Raw genomic sequence first — 22248 nt, forward strand, 5'->3', positions numbered from 1 at the left:
CTTTGCTTGGCATGTTTGGCTTCCCAAAACCAATCATTTTTCGGAGCAAGGGCAGTAAATGGGCCAACTGTGGGACTGTATTATTAATTACTTATAAACCAGTTATTTTAGGTTAAAAAACATATTAAACCTTAATCTGTGACAAATTCAATGTTCTTCAGGAGTGTTTGCTGGTACAGATGCAGTGAAGTCAGTGTCAGTGACGGAGGGAGATTCAGTCTCTCTAAACTCTAGTCTCACTGACATGATGGATGATGATCTGATTCTGTGGAGGTTTGGAGATGGAAACACTTTAATAGCTCAAATCAATGTACTGGCCGACAGCATGACTGTATATGATGGTCCTGATGGGAGATTCAGAGACAGACTGAAGCTGGACGATCAAACTGGATCTCTGACCATCACACACACCACAACTGAACATACTGGAGATTATAAACTTCAGACCAACAGTGTAAACAAGAGTTTCAATCTTACTGTCCATGGTGAGTTATCAGTTAAACATATTTTAAGTATTACACCATTGAAAGTGATGAACCTTAACATTTAGATTGTTTTGATCTTTACCTGTTGGCTTGGGTCACACTCACGTTTTGCACACATGACATCTGCACTGATCACTTATAACAGCAGAAAACTTTTAAGCATCAGAAACCACATTACTCCCCTATTCTGCAACGTTTTATTCACCGATCCAATGTGGCCATTGTCTAAACCAGTGTTACTCATTGTGCGGCTTTCGAGCCTCTAGCGGCTAGCCAAGCTTTAGTTTGTGGCTCGCATGGCGGTAATAATACAGTGATATATCATGCAGTCACTACAGATATTTCAGAAAAACAGTAGGGCTATAACATAACAAACTCAAAGCGTCAGCTCTATTACAAATAATTTCGATATTGAAAGGGGTTTATCGAGAGAACATGTAAACACTTAAAACCAAAACTGAAAGTGTAACCCATTACATAGGAACACAGCCTCAATTATTTGGGTGGGCAACAAAAGGACGACATATGGCGCGCTGAATGAGCTGTTCTCCTGATGAATAAAGTGTCATATAAATCAATGTCCTGTCATTCTATAATTCTCCTTTCACTCCGCATCTGTGAAGTGAAGCAGGACAACGGCTCACCAGTCCTTCTTTCAGATTCTCGTCCACAGACGACTGGTTTTGGGCATTTTTACTGCGTGACAGATACAAACAATACGATGGTTCATATGTTCATAGTCTCCAAATTATGAACAGAATTGGATTAATATTAAGTCTGCTGTTTAAAATAAATAAAGAACCAATAAAGGAGAATGGTTAGCGACAACCGCGGGAAACTTTGTATATTTGTGCAGTGTGCGCATGTCAAAAAATCTATTCCCATTTGAATCTTTTGACTTAAAAATGCGCACATAAACCCGATCATGTATCACATCACGATGTTTAGTGTTCATGTAAACTACATTCACATTCATCAATCAGAATGAATTCAGTCCGATTGAAACAAAAGCTGTGCATGTAAACATCCAGTCTTTCCAGCTCTTAAGGCCCCGATCACACCTACCGCTTTTTTCAGCTTCGAAAACGCGAGGCACACACAGCACTGCCAATCGGCCCAGATCACACAGAATGTTTTTATGTTGCTATCCAACCACCGAGTCAGCTGTCCTGTCCAAGGGTGTAATCCATCAGCCGGAAACTAAAGCTTCCCCGGGGGCCACCATTGGTTATCAGAACATCTCCTGCTGTTAGCATCCCATTGACTCCCATTCATTTTGGCGTCACTTTGACAGCGAATAACTTTACATCTGAGGCGTTTAAAGACATTATTTATTTCTAAAGAAACACGACACTGTATAAAAGGCTCCATTACCTTGTATCTTACGTTACGGCCCCTTAGAAGCAGTTTTTGTAAAAATAGGCTAACGATTGCGTCATAACCCACGCGACTCTCTGTCGCACAGTAGAGAAATTACCGTACAGACACGCGGAGAAGCTCACAAGCAATCGGGGCGACGTGGAGGCATAAAGTCTGATAAAGTCAAGGGAGAAGCCCATAGAGAGAGATAAAGTTGCTCCTGCTGCTAGCTCATGGACAGCTAATGCTCACGCTCTCAGTCTCTGCGAGATTCGGAAGGGAATGATTCAGATTTCTCTCTGCACAGCTACTAGAAGACTGACAGCTGTCAGACACATTGCTCACGTGAACGTCACATCTACGTCGTCAAGCTCAGTTTGAGCCTGCGCAGCATCAGGAAGTGAGTGCTTCAAATTGGGTTCACTTTTCTCCATTGAAACCTATGGGGTCGCTGTGTCCTTTTTATATACTGTCTATGGTCCTGACAGTCTAATCGAGAGCGCTCAAAAAAAAAAAGAGACGAGATGACGTCGGTCGCTTTTTCTGCTTGAAGTTTTTTTTTTCAACTGCAGAAACGTGAGGCGCCTGGGGCGTTTATGAAATCTGCCGTGCACACCGCCGGGCGAAATGGGCCCTTGCGCACCCAACGCGCACGACCGTCCACACCGCGATTACGTCATCGAGTAGCCTATAAACAAGGCTGTGTGAGTTCGACGCATAAGTATAAATTGGGTTTTGGCAAAACTCGCGTCCATGAAGATGAACTTGAATGAGTGTAGCCTATCTTATGTATGTAAACAGTTAAAAACAATTGTGTGTAGTTGTAAAGTGTTTTATGCAAGTTTTTTACATTGTCAAGTTTGAGGTTGACATTTATGATATTTCTGTATTTAATAAAATATGTTAAAAAACGATTTTAATTTTGTTTTGTTTATTGCACTTTTGAGCTATTTATGTAGCCTACTTACTATTGATTTATTACATAGTCTTCAAATTCGGGGTGTACGGATTATTTTTATGTATGGCATATGAAAATGCTCAAAAGAATGACAGCTGCAGCATGTAAAAATACGAAGATATACTCGGGTGGAATTGTATGGCAGGTCATAAAGGGTTAAGGGATATTATCATGTCTCATCACAAATTGACTGGTAAATCATAAAGAATGTTTCCCCTTTTGTATTTATTGCATTGACTGTTCAGGGGTGACAGATTGATAAGCAGACATGGTATTTATGACTGGATGTAACTTTTTATACTTTGTGGTAAAAATGGCTTATCGGATCCTTCTGACTTTGTCCTATCAGTGCGGCCACTGGTCTTAAGTCATGCAGACTCTGCCATCATTGTGACTGGAGACTTTAAAAATGCAAATCTCAGACAAGAAACACCGTGTCCTCCTAACTACACTAACTACTCCTCAGTCCTCCGAAGATCTCGAAAAAAAGTCCGTTGGTGCTTCAATGACTACTTCGCTCAGAGAACCTGTCAATCACAGCTGTCAATCATGACGTTACACCACCGTTTTTATACACTCTAAAAAATGCTGGGTTGTTTCAACACAATTTTGGGTAAAATATGGACAAACCCAGCCATTGGGTTAAATTTTTACATTACATTTTTAACCCAACATTTGGGTTTGTCCATATTTTACACAAAATTGTGTTGAAACAACCCAGCATTTTTTAGAGTGTCACGTAACTAAATAAAACAACTTATTTTAAAAACAGACACTTGGACTTACATCAGTGTGATAAAAACGACAGCAAATGACAGAAAACACATTTGGAAAAAAGATATTTGAAGTGTAATTTAATTGTTTAGTTGGTCTCACGTCTTGAATAACACGAGGAGGCGGGGTTTTGACCCATACTAAGACCAGCCACCGGGGGGCGATGAATGTCATGGAACATGATCTTTACTTAATATAATGATTTTTGGCATAAAATAAAATTTTTGACCCATACAATGTATTGTTAGCCATTGCCACAAATATACCCGTGCGACGTGACTGTTTGTGATCCAGGGTCACATTTGGTTTATTGAATAATCAGAAAGAGCTTTATTGCCAAGCGCTTGAACACAAGGAATTGACCTTGGTGAAGCTTCCATTCCTCACATATAAATATAACAAGAAACATTTAAGAATGACACATATAAAAAAGCATAAAGACACATATAGCCTAGTCAGAATAAACATTTAATGAATAATTACAGTAGTTTGAATAATATTAATATGAATATGAATAAATAGGATTAAATTTAATCTTATTTGCAGATGTTTCAATGCTCAGACTTTGCCTGATCTTCATCAGACCAACACAAATTTAACAAGTGTTATTATGCCAAAGCAATCGTTTTTGTTAGTATTTTCTATAAAGCATTTCATTTGAGTTGAAATCTCAAAAATAAATTATGAATTTTAGGATTGATTATTGTAAATTAAAATATTTAGGTCACGATTTTCAGTGGTTTGTGAACTAAAAGCTGAGCTGTAAATGCTAGAATGTGGGCATGTTTATATCACCATCTCAACGTGTGAGTTAAAAAAAAAACACACAACGTAACATTAAAATAACGCAAATTATTCCACTTGGGTTCTTCCCTGCCATTACAAATGATATAAAATGATCATGTGTGCATAGTGTTCATTCTATGTTTTATTGTTTGTTAACATACATTACATATTATGTATCTGCATCCGTCACTAATGGATTCCTACTGACTGTGTGGCTACTTGACAAATCATAATTATTCATAATGATGTTAGACCCAGAATTCCTGTGGTTGAATGTGACTGATATTGCAATAAATATTAAGTTTTGATGTTTCTCCTGTTTTCCAGCTCGTACACCCGATCCTGTCACCAGCAGAGACGCATCATATTCTTCATCATTGTGGAAGAAATTGAATGTTCTATTATGTTTGCATTTAATTATAGTCATAGAATCTTAGAAATAAGATTAATGTAGTGTCGATACATTTCCTTATGAATATATGTGTACCGACGAGCTGGATGGCGCCGTGCATGGCTGACACCTCCACCGGTGTATGAATGAGTGAATGGGTGAATTTGAGGCAATATGTAAAGCGCTTTGGTGGCCATGGGTCTGTGAAAGCTATGTAAATGCAGTCCATTTACCAAGGATGCAGGCACTTTGTAATGGCTGATTGACTGCTGACCTTTCCTTGCAAGACAATTGACCCATTTGTCTCTTATTCAGTAGAGTTTCAGTAGAAAATTGTTTGCCACCACATCATCATATCTTCTTTCTTTACTATTTTCTTTTTAGCCATTAATCTTGTTGATTACCATTTTAAAAATATATTTTTTTTAATGCAAAAACGTTGAATTATCTTGTGTATAAAATGGTCTATAAATAAACTTGCATTGCTTTACGAACATAAATTTTTTTGTTCAATTTATTATAAATTGGGACAAAGGATGAATATAAATGACAAAAAAAGGATGAAACATACGCTTGTCAGTCTCTGGATCTTTTATGTCCTTTTTTAAATCTGCATTACCAGGACCAGCAGCTGGAAAACACAAGAGAGAAAAAAATAACACAGATTAGAAAGAAAAGAAACTAAGGATAATTCTGGCAGTTCTCTTCATTTGCAGCTGCAGCCAAAAAAAAAAAAAAAAAAACTGAACAAGCTACTTGCAGCGGCTCATCACTAATATTAATCACTAATACTAATATCACTCACTCATCACTAATATTAATCACTAATACTAATATCACTCACTCATCACTAATATTAATCACTAATACTAATATCACTCACTCATCACTAATATTAATCACTAATACTAATATCACTCACTCATCACTAATATTAATCACTAATACTAATATCACTCACTCATCACTAATATTAATCACTAATACTAATATCACTCACTCATCACTAATATTAATCACTAATACTAATATCACTCACTCATCACTAATATTAATCACTAATACTAATATCACTCACTCATCACTAATATTAATCACTAATACTAATATCACTCACTCATCACTAATATTAATCACTAATATTAATCACTAATATTAATATCACTCATCACTAATATTAATCACTAATACTAATATTACTCATCACTAATATTAATCACTAATACTAATATCACTCACTCATCACTAATATTAATCACTAATACTAATATCACTCACTCATCACTAATATTAATCACTAATACTAATATCACTCACTCATCACTAATATTAATCACTAATATTAATCACTAATATTAATATCACTCATCACTAATATTAATCACTAATACTAATATCACTCATCACTAATATTAATCACTAATACTAAAATCACTCATCACTAATATGAATCACTAATACTAATATCACTCATTACTAATATTAATCACTAATACTAATATTACTCATCACTAATATTAATCACTAATACTAATAATAATAATAATAATTCATTACATTTATATAGCGCCTTTCTGGACACTCAAAGCGCTTTACATAGAAGGGGGGAATCTCCTCAACCACCACCAATGTGCAGCATCCACCTGGATGATGCGACGGCAGCCATACTGCGCCAGAACGCCCACCACACACCAGCTCATTTGTTCATCCAAAACAAACTACAATATAGACTCAAGGTGTTAAATACCAGAATTATCCTTTAATCACTAATACTAATATCACTCATGCTCATCACTAATATTAATCACTAAAACTAATATCAATCATCACTAATATTAATCACTAATACTAATATCACTCATCACTAATATTAATCACTAATACTAATATCACTCATCACTAATATTAATCACTAATACTAATATCACTCATCACTAATATTAATCACTAATACTAATATTACTCATCACTAATATTAATCACTAATACTAAAATCACTCATCACTAATATTAATCACTAATACTAATATCACTCATCACTAATATTAATCACTAATACTAATATCACTCATCACTAATATTAATCACTAATACTAATATCACTCATCACTAATATTAATCACTAATACTAATATAACTCATCACTAATATTAATCACTAATATTAATATCACTCATCACTAGTGTCAGCATTGCTGAACAAGAGAAAGAAACATCACAAGTCAGAATGATCAGTTATGATGAAGAATGAAGCATTCAGAAAAAGAGTCTTAAAGAAACAATGATTATATTATATATTCAAAAACATTGATTGAACCTTGAAGTATTTACAAAATAGTTCTCCTTAATACGACTTAAGAGTGTCTGTTTATTTTTGACCAGAATAGATGTTGCAATTAAACGAACAGCATGGACATTTAAGTTGAATATCTGTGTAATGTTGTTTAATGTTGATTACTGTGACAGAAATCAGTTTGTACATAAACAAGTTATGTATATGAACAATAACATACAGAGAAATAGAGTAAACAGATCTGATAGTCCATCTTAAAACAGTGCAAAATGAAAAATAATTAATTTACAGTATTCAATCTGTAAAATACTTCAGGGTAAATTACATTAAATGACTCACCACTGACAGTCAAGCTGAATATGTGTATGGTGTCGCCCATGTTGCTGATCTTTCTGGTGATTTTTGTGCGGTCACACTTGCTGATTCTATTCAAGCTTTGCGTTTTGCCTGAACTTTCGCTTTTGATAATCTCTGCTTCATAACGTCCAGTGTGTTCAGATCTGATGTCTGTGATGTTCAGAGATCCGGTCTCATAGTCCACCTCCAGTCTGTCTCTGAATCTCCCGTCTTCTCCATCATATAAACAGCTCGTACTGGCCTCTCCGTTGATCAGAGCTATGCGAATGTGGTAACACTTTACAATAAGGGTGCACTAATAAGCATTAATTCATGCTTAACTAAAGCACAGATAATACTGAATTAATGTATTACTAATGATTATCTAAGCTATTCATTAATGATTGCCTCATTAGCAACTAATGAAGAGTCTGTCTGGTTAATATATTAGTTCATATATTAATTGTTATTAATTAAATATGTAATTGTGGATTAATTTGTTAATTACCACAATGAGCCTAATATGCATTAATACATTATTAATTACAGCATTAGTGTGTCAATTACTACAATTACTAGATGATGAGTTAATAATGATGTGCCTCAACAAGTGAAGTCACAACATAATGATTGTTAGCTAATGATTAATTAATCATTAATGACCATCACTAGAGTTTATAAAAGCTGTTTATTAAACACTGGTTTCCAAAAACATTGTAGTAATTGACACACTACTAATGCTGTGATTAATAATGTATTAATGCATATTAGTTTACCTGTATTATCTGGAAGTTAAAATATAAGGCTTTGTCTCATTGTGGTAATTAACAAATTAATGAACACTATTAGTTAATAAAATAAGGTATTACGGAATTAATACACACTTACATATTGAATTAATAACAATTCATATATGAACTAATAGATTAACCAGACAGACTCTTCATTAGTTGCTAATGAGGCAATCATTAATGAATAGCTTAGATAATCATTAGTAATACATTAATTCAGTATTATCTGTGCATTAGTTAAGCATGAATTAATTCTTATTAGTGCACCCTTATTGTAAAGTGTTACCGCGAATGTCATTGAAATTCCACAGCAAAATATCATGTTGTTGTATGGTAACACCAGAGTTTAGAGAGACTGAATCTCCCTCCATCACTGACTTCTCTTCTTCTGTATCACCAAACACTCCTGAAGACACAAATGAAGTTGCTGTTGTTTTGGCAAGGACATGAAATCAAGTCAGCACCTCTGTCTTAGATTGTGATTCGTAAAGACTTCGAAGCTTCTGTTTAACCATCCAACTGATTTCTAGACAGTTTTATTAAGTTAAAAAAGTTGCCATTTAAGATTAGAGTTGATATAAAATGCTGTTCGATTACATGATAGAAAGTCTATGAATAGCGGGACATGGTTTATAGCATGGCGTGACGTGTGAATGACGAAGCTTCATTTCCACAGGTCACGTGACAGACTAATTTCAAGCAATGCTCCGGAAAACTGTTCCGATGCACGATACTATACTGCATCATTAGCACTAATGACACACGGTCCAATGAATTTGTGAAAAAATATTACTGTTGCGAAACTGGATTACAGCCTCAACGCGCTACACGCATGCTCACTCAGCCGAGACACAGACAGAAGTAGATGTAACGTTACATCGCAATCAGATAATCTTTCTAAACCGCTATTTCAAACCTCAGAGCTCTTGGAAGAAAATGTTTAAAGGAAAAACTATTTTTTTCTGGCTGTGCTTCTGCCTTCTGTATGGTGAGTTACAAACTTTGTTTTGGTGTTCTGGTGGAAGTTAGTTCAGATCAGCAGTCCACCATTTAAATCGGTCATAAGATATTACTGAGATGTAGGTGTGACTATGAGAAGTTTGTGACTACTGTTGTATTTACTTATGGAACTTATAACACTAAACCAAAACATAAAATGTAATCTATGTGAAGGTGTGTGAACTCTGATATCTGTGTTTTCCACTCTGCCATTTATTTCCCATGATGCCGTTTCTATCTTTTTACTTCCTCAAAGTTTGTAATCATTTCAAAACTACTTCAAACTTCAGTTAAAGCTTCATTATAACAACTTAAAGTTGAATGTGTGACTGAGAGACTGTCTGTGTGTTCTTCAGGAGTGTTTGCTGATGAACTGAACTCAGTGTCAGTGATGGAGGGAGATTCAGTCTCTCTAAACTCTGGTCTCACTGAAATACAAGATGATGAGATATTCTGGACATTTGGAAATAGCAGGTCTCTTTTAGCTATAACTGATGGAGTGGTAAATACGATCTATGATTTTCCTGACGGGAGATTCAGAGACAGACTGAAGCTGGACAAGAAGACTGGATCTCTGACCATCATGAACATCACAACTGAACATGCTGGAGTTTATACAGTTGAGATCAGCAGCAGAGCATCGTCTAAACACAGATTCACTGTTACTGTCTATGGTGAGTAGAGAAATACAGCTCTCTCTATTATATATTATAGAAGTGGCATTTTATTGTTATAATTCTTCTTAATACTACAAAATAAAAATTCATATTTATTTGTGATCTTTGAGAAATGTCTCTATGACACCGTAATTCCATTTTAAATATTAATCCATAGGTTTCTAAAAACACTGAAAACTGACCATGAGAGAAGCGGTAACACTTTACAATAAGGTTCATTAGTTAATGTATTAACTAACATGAACTAACCATGAGCAATACATTTGTTACTGTATTTGTTAATTTTTGTTAACGTTAGTTAATAGTAATACAGCTGTTCATTGTTAGTTCATGTTAGTTCACAGTGCATGAACTAACGTTAACAAGATTTTAATAAAGTATTAGTAAATGTTGAAATTAACATTAACAAAGATTAATAAATGCTGTATACGTGCTATTCATTATTAGTTCATGTTAACTAATGTAGTTAACTAATGTTAACTAACGAACCTTATTGTAAAGTGTTACCAGAGAAGCCTCTTGATTCTGACAGTGGGTAGTGTCCGAAATAATTCCTCCCTGTCACATCAGTCATACTGTTATAATTTTTCATATAAAAACACATATTTCATGCAAACTTAGCCTTATCTGCTAAAAAGCAGAAAAGCTTTTTTTGTTTGTAAACTGAAACATCTATCTGTGTTTTCAACCCTGTCGTTTATTTCCCATGATGCTGTTTTTATCTTTCTACTTTCTCAAAAATTTGTAATCATTTCAAAACTACTTCAAACTTCAGTTAAAGCTTCATTATAACAACCTAAAGTTGAATGTGTGACTGAGAGACTGTGTTTGTGTGCTCTTCAGGAGTGTTTGCTGGTACAGATGCAGTGAAGTCAGTGTCAGTGATGGAGGGAGATTCAGTCTCTCTAAACTCTGGTGTCACTGAAATACAGAAAGGTGATGTGATAATCTGGACATTCGGAAATAACGGGCCTCTTATAGCTAAAACTGATGGAGTGAAGAATACGATCCCTGATAATCTTGATGGGAGATTCAGAGACAGACTGAAGCTGGACAAGAAGACTGGATCTCTGACCATCATGAACATCAGAACTGAACATGCTGGAGATTATGAAGTTGAGATCAGCAGCAGCGGCCCATCGTCTACACACAGATTCAATGTTACTGTCTACGGTGAGTAGAGAAATACAGCTCTCTCTATTATATATTACAAAAGTGTCATTTTATTGATATAATTCTTCTTAATACAAAAAATAATAATATTTGTATTTATTTGTGATCTTTGAAATTTCTCTATGACACCGTAATTCCATTTTAAATATTAATCCACTACAGTTTTCAGGCTCCTAAAAACCGTGAAAACTGAAAAAAGCCTCTTGATTCTGACAGTGGGTAGCGTCATAAATAATTCCTCCCTGTCACATCGGTCATACTATTATAATTTTTCATATAAAAACACACATTGCTCAGTCCAAATGATATTTCATGCAAACAGCCATATACTTACATGATGAACCTCCACAGAAAAGCCTTTTATGTTTGTAAACTGAAACACCTCCATTGACTTCCATTCAAACAGAGCAGCTTCTGGGAGTGTTTTACGGAAAGATTATAACTCTAGAGTCATGTCTTATCCTTTTGGACCTGAACTTTCAAAAATTCAAAAACTCATCCTTTTAAATAATATTAAGCCTTAAAGTTCTGCATAACGTGGCCACTTGAGTGACAGGTGGATTGCCGCTGATGTCACTACTAGCCGTTTGTCTACTGTCTGTTAGCGTAACGTCACCTCAGATTATCCCGCCTCCTTGCTCATTTTCGGTTATCCAGGAGCGAAGATGCCAACGGCCGGTTCCGCCCACTTTGGGCTTCAGAAATGCTCTTCAAAAATGTCCATATTTTTTCACAGTTTATGTTCAAAACAGGAACATCGCCACAGTAACAAATAACAGTCTCCAGAGGAGCTTTCGCACCGGAGGAACCATTTCATAGTTCCTAGAACATTTGGTGGTAGTACCCGGATTTTGCCGTTTTCACACCGCAGGAACTAGGAATTATTTTAGTTCTAGGAAGTCATTTTGGAGGAACTCATTTAGCTCCTACTTCAGAGTCGGTCTAAACCAGCACTATAGGAACTATCCCTCTATCCGTGATGTTAGTGTACGCTGACTGGCCGAAACACCAGCACCCGCCATTTATAAAAAAGCCAGTGTAAACACAGATTACAGCCTTTATATTTACTCCACAAACTAATACGAACATGGAACTGTCATAAACTGTCTGACCGTGTGAGACACAAAAAGTGTAACCGTCAGCGGTGAGTCACTCAATGTCATTTACCCTGAAGTATTTTTACAAATTGAATATTATAAATAAGAGATTATTCTATATGGACATTGGACATTTAGACTCATCTTTAGACTCTCTTTCCCTGCATATGTTCATATCTAGACCCTTCTGAGTCCCTAACAAAACTTATTATTAGTTACTTATTAAAGGGGGGGTACAATGGTGTTTCATGTATTCAGAGTTGTTTACAGTGTTAAAGAGATGGATTCTCATGCTAATAATGGCCAAAGTTTGAAAAGTTATTTTGAACGAATAACAGAGAATTTCTGTGCTGAAAATCATACTTCCGGGTTGCAACATGTTTCGGCTGGTTTTTTTCTATCGTAGATCTAATGACGTAGACCAGAGTGGAACTCCTTATGAGCATTGCTCTCGGAAAAGCGCGTTCACGCACACGTCGACCAGAGGAGAGAAAGACCGCGCTCATCGACGCGCTACTACCGGAAATCATCATCAGCAGCGCTAAATAGGAATGGTTGATGTCAAGAATGTCTCCAAAAAAGTGTGTTTTGAGATGTGAGGGAAAGTTTACCTTGTTCAGCTTCCCAAAGAACCCAGTGTTACTGGAACAGTGGATGCGGTTTGTATTTCCGGGACAGCAAAGGAGTGTGGCAAGTGCGGTTTTGTGTTCTGGTCATTTCAGTGACGAATGTTTTATTAACCCTAATATATATATATATATATATATATATATATATAATATATATATATATATATATATATAGTAATATGGCCTACCGCACCACGATCGATAATAAGCAAACCTTCCCGGGCGCTCCCGCTTGACTCTATAGCTCCGCCCACGCCCAGAATCAAGGACCTCGGCTTTTTCCGGTTATAATCGGAAAGCTGTATTTTTATTTTATAAATATGATGAAACTAAAGACTTTTTGGAGATATGAAGGAGGACGCACTATTACTCTATAGATACTCAAGATTAACATGAGATTGACTGAAACTAAGTATTTTACCCCCCCTTTAACAGTATTATTATCACTGGTGGTGGTTGAGGAGAGAACCCCTGATATGATTGTAAAGTGCTTTGGGTGTACAGTAGTACATATGAAAGCGCTATATAAATGCCTTATTCTATTCTTATTAGGGCCCAAGCCTTGAAAAGGCGAAGGCCCTATTGTTTTCCTCCGGATTATTAGGGCCCAAGCCTTGAAAAGGCGAAGGCCCTATTGTTTTCCTTCGGATTATTCTTCTTTATTAGGGCCCAAGCCTTGAAAAGGCGAAGGCCCTATTGTTTTCCTTCGGATTATTCTTCTTTATTATTATTTATTATTTATTATTATTATTATATTACTACCTTTTGGGCACTTTTGGGGGCCTTAACGTGCTCAAAAACTCTTGAAACTTTGCACAAATGTCAGAACCCGCGGCCATTAGAGCTGGACTGAAGCTGGTACCCGGGCGTGGCAGGAGGGCTCGACAGCGCCCCCTGGAACGCGGTCCGAAAACTTGGTCCATAAATCAAACACGCTTGCGTGGAATAATATGAAACTCGGTACACTTATAGATCTCATCGGTTCATATATCCTTCGTGCTCTGACTTTTTACCCCAGCCCAACAGGAAGTCGGCTATTTGGGGTAGTTAGAAAAACGCATTCAATGGAATTTAAAATACTCCTCCTAGACGATTCAACCAATCACCACGAAACTCGGTGTGCATGAAGCCAAGACATGGAGGATGAAAAATTGCCAGGGGATTTTTGATATCTCGAACGCTTTGGCCGTGGCGAGGAAACGAATTTATGGCGAATATTGGAAACAGGAAGTGTGTTATAACATCCTCATACATTAATTGATCTTGATGAAACTTCAGCAGTGTGTTCGTTGTAAGAGGCCGATCACATGGATGTGACTATTGTGAGTCAAAGTTATAGCGCCACCAACTGGCAGCAGGAAGTGTGTCACTTTCAAAATGCTTTGAATTCACCCTCTTATTTTTACCCGATTTGCTTCAAACTTCATCTGTATAATGTAAACACAGGACAGATGTAGACCTGTGAAAGGATTATTGAAATCTTTAATACTGTCGCCATGGCAACGCTTTCAACTTTTATATTCTTTTTGGATGCATTTGAGGCTCTTAACATGCTTCAAATTGCATGAAACTCAACATGCATTTGACATTTATTGCCTAGTACACTTGTGCGAAGTTTTTAGAAACGGGCGTGGTAAGGGGCTCAGTAGCGCCACCTTTAGTCAAAAATGGGGTATTAGTTTTACCTACAGTAACCAAACTCGGTACGTATATTTTTCTCTTCGATCCGGACAACTTTCTAATTTACAGTTATTAGCTCCGACCAACAGGAAGTCAGATATTTTGGTTTGAATGTGATTTATGGTATATTTTAGACTCCGAGTTTTTAGCGGTGGTTTATTTTATTCACACCAAACTTTTTCAACATGATGAAAATACATTAAAGATGCTAAATTGTGAACGGATATTAAATATCTCAAACGGTTTTGCTATGGCGAGGGATTAAAGTAATGTCCAAAAAGAAACACTAAAAGCCTCATATCTTCTAAAAATGTAATTACACACCATTTATTTCTATATAAAAGTACACAAATATCAGAACTAAACCCATTTTTTTCTTTTTGTTCTTTTTTTTCAATTTAAGAATTATGTATAAGTTAAAAAACAGCAAGAATGCGCTATTTAGTAAAAAAAATAAGTCATACATAGGGAAATACTGCCCTCTTGTGGTCAAAATCAGGTAGGCCCATTGTATATTGTCTCTATAAATATATTAGTGACTGTGAGAATATTTTCCTACCGGTTAATAGATGTGTGATTAAAGCGGGGGCTTTTAAATCGCTAACTTAAAAGCCAAAGTAAGTAGGCCTATACTGGACGTCCAGTAGGAATGAACTAAAACACATTCACTCTGTTCTGCTAGTTCCTCGCCGTGAACGCGTTATTGCCCGTGCAGCCGTGAGCGTTTAGTTTCATTTTAAACATAGCGCCATTTCGGGGATGGGATTGCTTGAATTGCGTGTTCAATATTCCGTCATCATCTTTTCAGTCAGCTCTTCACCCATGATTAATGAAATTGGACTCCTTGTGCTGATCTTTGCTGCGACTCTCGTTCAGCTCACGATTTATTAAGTGGACACGTTCAGGTTTTAATTGTAGGTTAGTGCCCGCCCCACTCTCTAACTGAACTAAATTATTTTAACACACACACACATCAAATCGACGGTGGAGCGCGATGATATATTTAATATAGGCCTATCTGTATATTTGAATATCTGTATATTTTTCCCACCGGTTAACCAACGCGTGACACCAGCGAGGGCTTTTAAATCGCTAATATAAAAGTGAAAGTAAGTATGATTATGGTGGCGCCCGCAGTGCGCTCGAATTAATTCCTATGAAAGTAGAAATTAACTAAAAAACGTTCGCTCTGTTCTGCTCACTCCTCGCGTTGGACGCGCACCGTTATGAATGTCTGTGCAGCCGTGAGCTTTTTTAGTTTAATTTTACAATTAGCACCATTTCGGGCGGGGGGTATTGCTTGAATTTATTTTACAAAAACATGTGCTATATTTCAGATCAATATATTTGTTTTTCAGATGAATATATTTGTTTTCCTTAAAATTATTCTCATCTGAATTACAAATAATTTATTTCTGTATAAAATAATACTATGACTAAAAACGCATTTGATGTTTCTTTTTTAATCAATAACTTAAATAATCAGATTAGTGCTCTGTTTGAGGACTAGAAATTAAAACCAATGCAATATGATGAATGTCCAAAAGATGGCACCGACAGACTGTTTTAAACGATATATATATATATATATATATATATATATATATATATATATATATATATATATAATATATATATATATATATATATATATATATATATATATAATAACAATGTTTTGTCCTATTAACAAAAGACAGGCAATGTACTAACAAATGTTAATTGTTTTTTAAAAGTTAAAATGATACTTTATGCATTTGTTTAGTGTCAAATGATTAACAATATAAATTGAACAAAGTATAAAACAAACAAAATAATAAAACGAAAACAAAGCTTGAACATTTGATTTAATTGAAAAGCATTTTTTAAATAAAATGAGTTTTTTTCCTCTGAAATAGCAAAAGCATCGCACACTAGCTGTACCTGCTCTAAATAAATAATAGTAATTAAATAAAAATACAAAATCGAAATAAATAAATTATATTTTATAGTTATTTTTTAAATTCTTGTTCTGTTCTGAATATCAATACATTTAAAAGATTTGTTGTGGAATATTTTGAGTATCATAAAATCAGAACAATTCTCTCGTTTTAGTGATTATTTTTTTATTTAATTGTCCCTTAAAAAAGGTAATATAAATATACTTTATATATATATATATATAACACCTCATATGAATTTTCGGTGTTGTGTACTTACAATGGCTGCTGATTTCATGTGTCCGTTAAGTCCATGAGACTGTAGGGTGTCTAATTTTTCATTTTAGGTTTCAGAAGGGTGCTCACGCATACTTTGTGGTTGATATGTGCCCTCGATGCGCACTTTTGCAGAACCCACACTGATGCAAGCTCTAAAGCAGACTTCTTCTCGACAGTCAAAGCGGGGTTACGTTATTGCCCGCCGTCCACAGGAACCCGAAAGGCAACGGGGTGGCGGCTTTATATATATATATATATATATATATATATATATAAATAAATATAGCTGCAAGCAGCGATGGAGGGCCCAAGCCGGTGGCAGCGCCAGCCCGGTGCCTTTAGTGTAACTAAAGGCACCAGGGTGGCGGTGCCACCGGCTTGGGCCCGTAATCGCTGCTTGCAGCTATATTTATTTATATATATATATATATATATATATTTTTAGGGCCCAAGCCTTGAAAAGGCGAAGGCCCTATTGTTTTTCTTAGGATTATTATTTATTCTTCTTCTTCTTCTTCTTCTTCTTTATTATTATTATTATATTACTACCTTTTGGTCACTTTTGGGGGCCTTAACGTGCTCAAAAACTCTTGAAACTTTGCACAAATGTCAGAACCCGCGGCCATTAGGAACGCGCTGAAGCTGGGACCCGGGCGTGGCAGGGGGGCTCGGCAGCGCCCCCTGGAATGGGATTCAAAAACATGTCCATATATCAAACACGCTTGCATGTAATAATATGAAACTCGGTACACATATAGATCTCATCGGGCCGAACAACTTTCGTGCTCTAAGTTTTACGCCAGTCCAACAGGAAGTCGGCTATTATGGGCTGTATGGAAACGCATGTTCTGGCATTTGAAACACTTCTCCCAGAGAATTCATCCGATGACCACGAAACTCGGTGTGCATGAAGTCAAGACATGGAGGATGCTAAATTGCGGACGGATTTTTGATATCTCGAACGGTTTGGCCGTGGCGAGGAAACGAATTTATGATTAAAAAAGGATGCATAAAGTGTGTTATAACTTAGTTATAGTTTTACCTACAGTTACAAAACTCAGCGTGTGTTTTGATCTTATCAAGCCGAACAACTTTCTAATTTACAGTCATTAGCTCCGACCAACAGAAAGTCAGATATTGTGGTTTGAATGTGAATTGTGTCTCTCTCTGTCTCTCTGCCATTCTGTGTGTCTGTCTGTGTGGGGTGGGGAGGGGAGGGGGGGATCTGTGTATGTGTGTGTGTGTGTGAGGAGGGGGGCTAGTTTAGTTTAACCCTTTCTCTGCTGTGTGCAAAATCTCGGGCACTTTTGGGGCCCTTAACGTGCTCGAAAACTGGGTGGGGAGGGGAGGGGGGGATCTGTGTATGTGTGTGTGTGTGTGTGTGTGTGTGTGTGTGTGTGTGTGTGTGTGAGGAGGGGGGCTACCGGTAGTTTAGTTTAACCCTTTCTCTGCTGTGTGCAAAATCTCGGGCACTTTTGGGGCCCTTAACGTGCTCGAAAACTGGGTGGGGAGGGGAGGGGGGGATCTGTGTATGTGTGTGTGTATGTGTGTGTGTGAGGAGGGGGGCTAGTTTAGTTTAACCCTTTCTCTGCTGTGTGCAAAATCTCGGGCACTTTTGGGGCCCTTAACGTGCTCGAAAACTCTTGAAATTTTGCACACAGGTCAGAACCCGCTGAAGCTGGTACCCGGGCGTGGCAGGGGGGCTCGACAGCGCCCCCTGGAATGGGATTCAAACACTTGTCTGTATATCAAACACGCTTGCATGTAATAATATGAAACTCGGTACACATTTAGATCTCATCGGGCCGAACAACTTTCGTGCTCTAAGTTTTACGCCAGCCCAACAGGAAGTCGGCTATTGTGGGTGGTATGAAAACGCATGTTCTGGCATTTGAAACACTCTTTCTAGAAAATTCATTCAATCGCAACCAAACTCGGTCAGCATGACGTCAAGACATTGAGGATACTAAATTGCTGACGGATTTTTGATATCTCGAACAGTTTGGCCGTGGCGAGGAAACGAAATTATGGCGAGAAAAGAGAAACACGATGTGTTATAACGTCTTCATACATTAATTGATCTTGATGAAACTTCAGTAGCGTGTTTGTTGTAAGAGAGCGATCACATGGATGTAACTAATGTGAGTCAAAGTTATAGCGCCACCAACTGGCAGCAGGAAGTGTGTTACTTTTGACAAACTTTAGTAAACTAAAAGGTTAGTTTTACCTACAGTCACAAAACTTGGTATGTATATTGTGCACATCGAGCCGGACAACTTTCTGATTTACAGTCATTAGCTCCGACCAACAGGAAGTCAGATATTTTGGTTTGAATGTGGTTTTGTCTCTCTCTGCCTCTCTCTGACAGAGTTCCCCCTGCCAGTGTGTGTGTGTGTGTGTGTGTGTGTGTGTGTGTGTGTGTGTGTCTGTGTGTGTGTCTGTGTGGAGAGGGGAGGGAGGGCACACACACAGACAGCCCCCCCTGTCTGTGTGTGTGGGGAGGGGGGCAGAAAGACTCTATTAAAAATAGGTATATTGTGCCATCTAGTGTTTTATACTATGTATACATGTGTTTTTTCTTTTAAACAAGTGTTTTAAAGTACAGTAATTTCAATGAATATATATACCACACTTCATAGGAATTTTCGGTGTTGTGTACTTACAATGGCTGCTGATTTCATGTGTCCGTTAAGTCCATGAGACTGTAGGGTGTCTAATTTTTTATTTTAGGTTTCAGAAGGGTGTTCACTCATACTTTGTGGTTGATATGTGCCCTCGATGCGCACTTTTGCAGAACCCACACTGATGCAAGCTCTAAAGCAGACTTCTTCTCGACAGTCAAAGCGGAGTTACGTTATTGCCCGTCGTGCACAGGAACCCTAAACGCACCGGGGTGGCGGTTTTATATATATATATATATATATATATATATATATATATATATATATATATATATATATATATATAAATAAATATAGCTGCAAGCAGCGATGGAGGGCCCAAGCCGGTGGCACCGCCACCTTGGTGCCTTTAGTGCAACTAAAGGCACCGGGGTGGCGGTGCCACCGGCTTGGGCCCGTAATCGCTGCTTGCAGCTATATTTATTATATATATATATATATATATATATATATATATATATATATATATATATATATATATATATATATATTTATTTATTATTATTATTATTATTATTAGGGCCCAAGCCTTGAAAAGGCGAAGGCCCTATTGTTTTCCTTCGGATTATTCTTCTTTATTATTAGGGCCCAAGCCTTGAAAAGGCGAAGGCCCTATTGTTTTTCTAAGGATTATTCTTCTTCTTCTTATTCTTCTTTATTATTATTATTATTATTTTACTACCTTTTGGGCACTTTTGGGGGCCTTAACGTGCTCAAAAACTCTTGAAACTTTGCACAAATGTCAGAACCTGCGGCCATTAGGGCCCGACTGAAGCTGGGACCCGGGCGTGGCAGGGGGGCTCGCCAGCGCCCCCTGGAATGGGATTCAAAAACATGTCCATATATCAAACACGCTTGCATGTAATAATATGAAACTCGGTACACATATAGATCTCATCGGGCCGAACAACTTTCGTGCTCTAAGTTTTACGCCAGTCCAACAGGAAGTCGGCTATTATGGGCTGTATGGAAACGCATGTTCTGGCATTTGAAACACTTCTCCCAGAGAATTCATCCGATGACTACGAAACTCAGTGTGCATGAAGTCAAGACATGGAGGATGCTAAATTGCGAGGGGATTTTTGATATCTCGAACGGTTTGGCCGTGGCGAGGGAACGAATTTATGGCGAATATTGGAAACAGGAAGTGTGTTATAACATCCTCATACATTAACTGATCTTGATGAAACTTCAGCAGTGTGTTCGCTGTAAGAGGGCGATCACATGGATGTGACTATTGTGAGTCAAAGTTATTGCGCCACCAACTGGCAGCAGGAAGTGTGTCACTTTCAAAATGCTTTGAAATCACCCTCTTATTTTTACCGATTTGCTTCAAACTTCATCTGTATAATGTAAACACACGGCAGATGTGGACCTGTGAAAGGATTATTGATATCTTAAATACTGTTGCCATGGCAACGCATCAAACTTTAATATTCTTTTTTAAAGTTTTTGAGACTCTTAGCATACTTGAAATTGCATGAAACTCGACAGACACTTTACATTTATTGCCTAGTACACTTGTGCAAAGTTTCAGAAACGGGCGTGGTAAGGGCCTCAGTAGCGCCACCTTTAGTCAAAAATGGGGTATTAGTTTTACCTACAGTAACAAAAATCGGTATTTATATTTATCTCCCCGAGCCGGACAACTTTCTAATTTACAGTCATTAGCTCCGACCAACAGGAAGTCAGATATTTTGGTTTGAATGTGATTTGATGGGAATTTTGCCAGTCTCTCTCAGTGTCTGTGTGTGTGAGAGAGGAGGGGGGCTTTATTTTAACCCTTTCTCTGCTGTGTGGGACTTCTCTGGCACTTTTGGGGCCCTTAACGTGCTCGAAAACTCTTGAAACTTTGCACACAGGTCAGAACCCCTGGCCATCAGGGCCGGGCTGAAGCTGGTACCTGGGCGTGGCATGGGGGCTCGACAGCGCCCCCTGGAATGGGATTCGAACACTTGTCCATATATCAAACACGCTTGCATGAATAAGTATGAAACTCGGTACACATATAGATCTCATCGGGCCGAACAACTTTCGTGCTCTAAGTTTTACGCCAGTCTAACAGGAAGTCGGCTATTATGGGTTGTATGAAAACGCATGCCCCTGGAATTTGATATACTCCTCCAAGAAAAATTATCCTATCGCCACCAAACTCGGTCAGCATGAAGTCAAGACATTGAGGACGGTAAATTGCGGACGGATTTTTGATATCTCGAATGGTTTGGCCGTGGCGAGGAAACGAAGTTATGGCGAGAAAAGAAAAACACAATGTGTTATAACGTCTTCATACATTTATTGATCTTGATGAAACTTCAGCAGTGTGTTTGTTGTAAGAGGGCGATCACATGGATGTGACTATTGTGAGTCAAAGTTATAGCGCCACCAACTGGCAGCAGGAAGTGTGTTACTTTCAAGATACTTTTGACTAAAGTGGTGGGGTTATTTTTACCTACAGTCACAAAACTCGGTCTGTATATTGTGCTTATCGATCCGGAAAAATTTCTCATTTACAGTCATAAGCTCCGACCAACAGGAAGTCAGATATTTTGGTTTGAATGTGGTTTTGTCTCTCTCTGACAGAGATCCCCCTGCCATTCTCTCTGTGTGTGGGGGGGGGGGGGGGGGGGGGGGGGGCTGTCACACATACAGACAGCCCCCCCTTTTCTGTGTGTGTTTGGAGGGGAGCAGAAAGACTCACACTGATACAAGCTCTAAAGCAGACTTCTTCTCGACAGTCAAAGCGGGGTTAGGTTATTGCCCGTCGTGCACAGGAACCCGAAAGGCAACGGGGTGGCGGCTTTTTATATATATATATATATATATATATATATATATATATATATATATATATATATATATATATATATATATATATATAAATAAATATAGCTGCAAGCAGCGATGGAGGGCCCAAGCCGGTGGCACCTCCACCCTGGTGCCTT

The 22248-nt window shown here is 37.5% G+C and overlaps 2 protein-coding genes across 4 annotated transcripts in view; one reads left to right on the plus strand and one right to left on the minus strand.

Moving 5' to 3' along the window:
* The window catches only part of LOC306987907 (SLAM family member 9-like), a 436375-nt gene that overhangs the window by 328650 nt on the left and 85477 nt on the right, over nucleotides 1–22248 (minus strand). The window lies entirely within an intron of this gene.
* LOC306987924 (uncharacterized protein) overlaps nucleotides 8831–22248 on the plus strand; it is a 93367-nt gene continuing 79949 nt past the window's right edge. For 2 of the 3 annotated variants that reach the window (XM_079592571.1, XM_079592569.1), the window contains exons 1-3: nucleotides 8845–9160; nucleotides 9528–9845; nucleotides 10692–11021. In XM_079592571.1, coding sequence (XP_079448697.1) covers nucleotides 9109–9160; nucleotides 9528–9845; nucleotides 10692–11021 — 700 coding nt within the window. In that variant the 5' untranslated portion in view covers nucleotides 8845–9108. Of the gene's footprint in view, nucleotides 9161–9527; nucleotides 9846–10691; nucleotides 11022–22248 lie in introns of all 3 variants that reach the window. The other variant, XM_079592570.1, reaches the window with a different exon arrangement.

This window comes from Phoxinus phoxinus (assembly GCF_949152265.1).
Source record: "Phoxinus phoxinus genome assembly, chromosome: 20".
NCBI classification, from domain to species: Eukaryota; Metazoa; Chordata; class Actinopteri; order Cypriniformes; family Leuciscidae; genus Phoxinus; species Phoxinus phoxinus.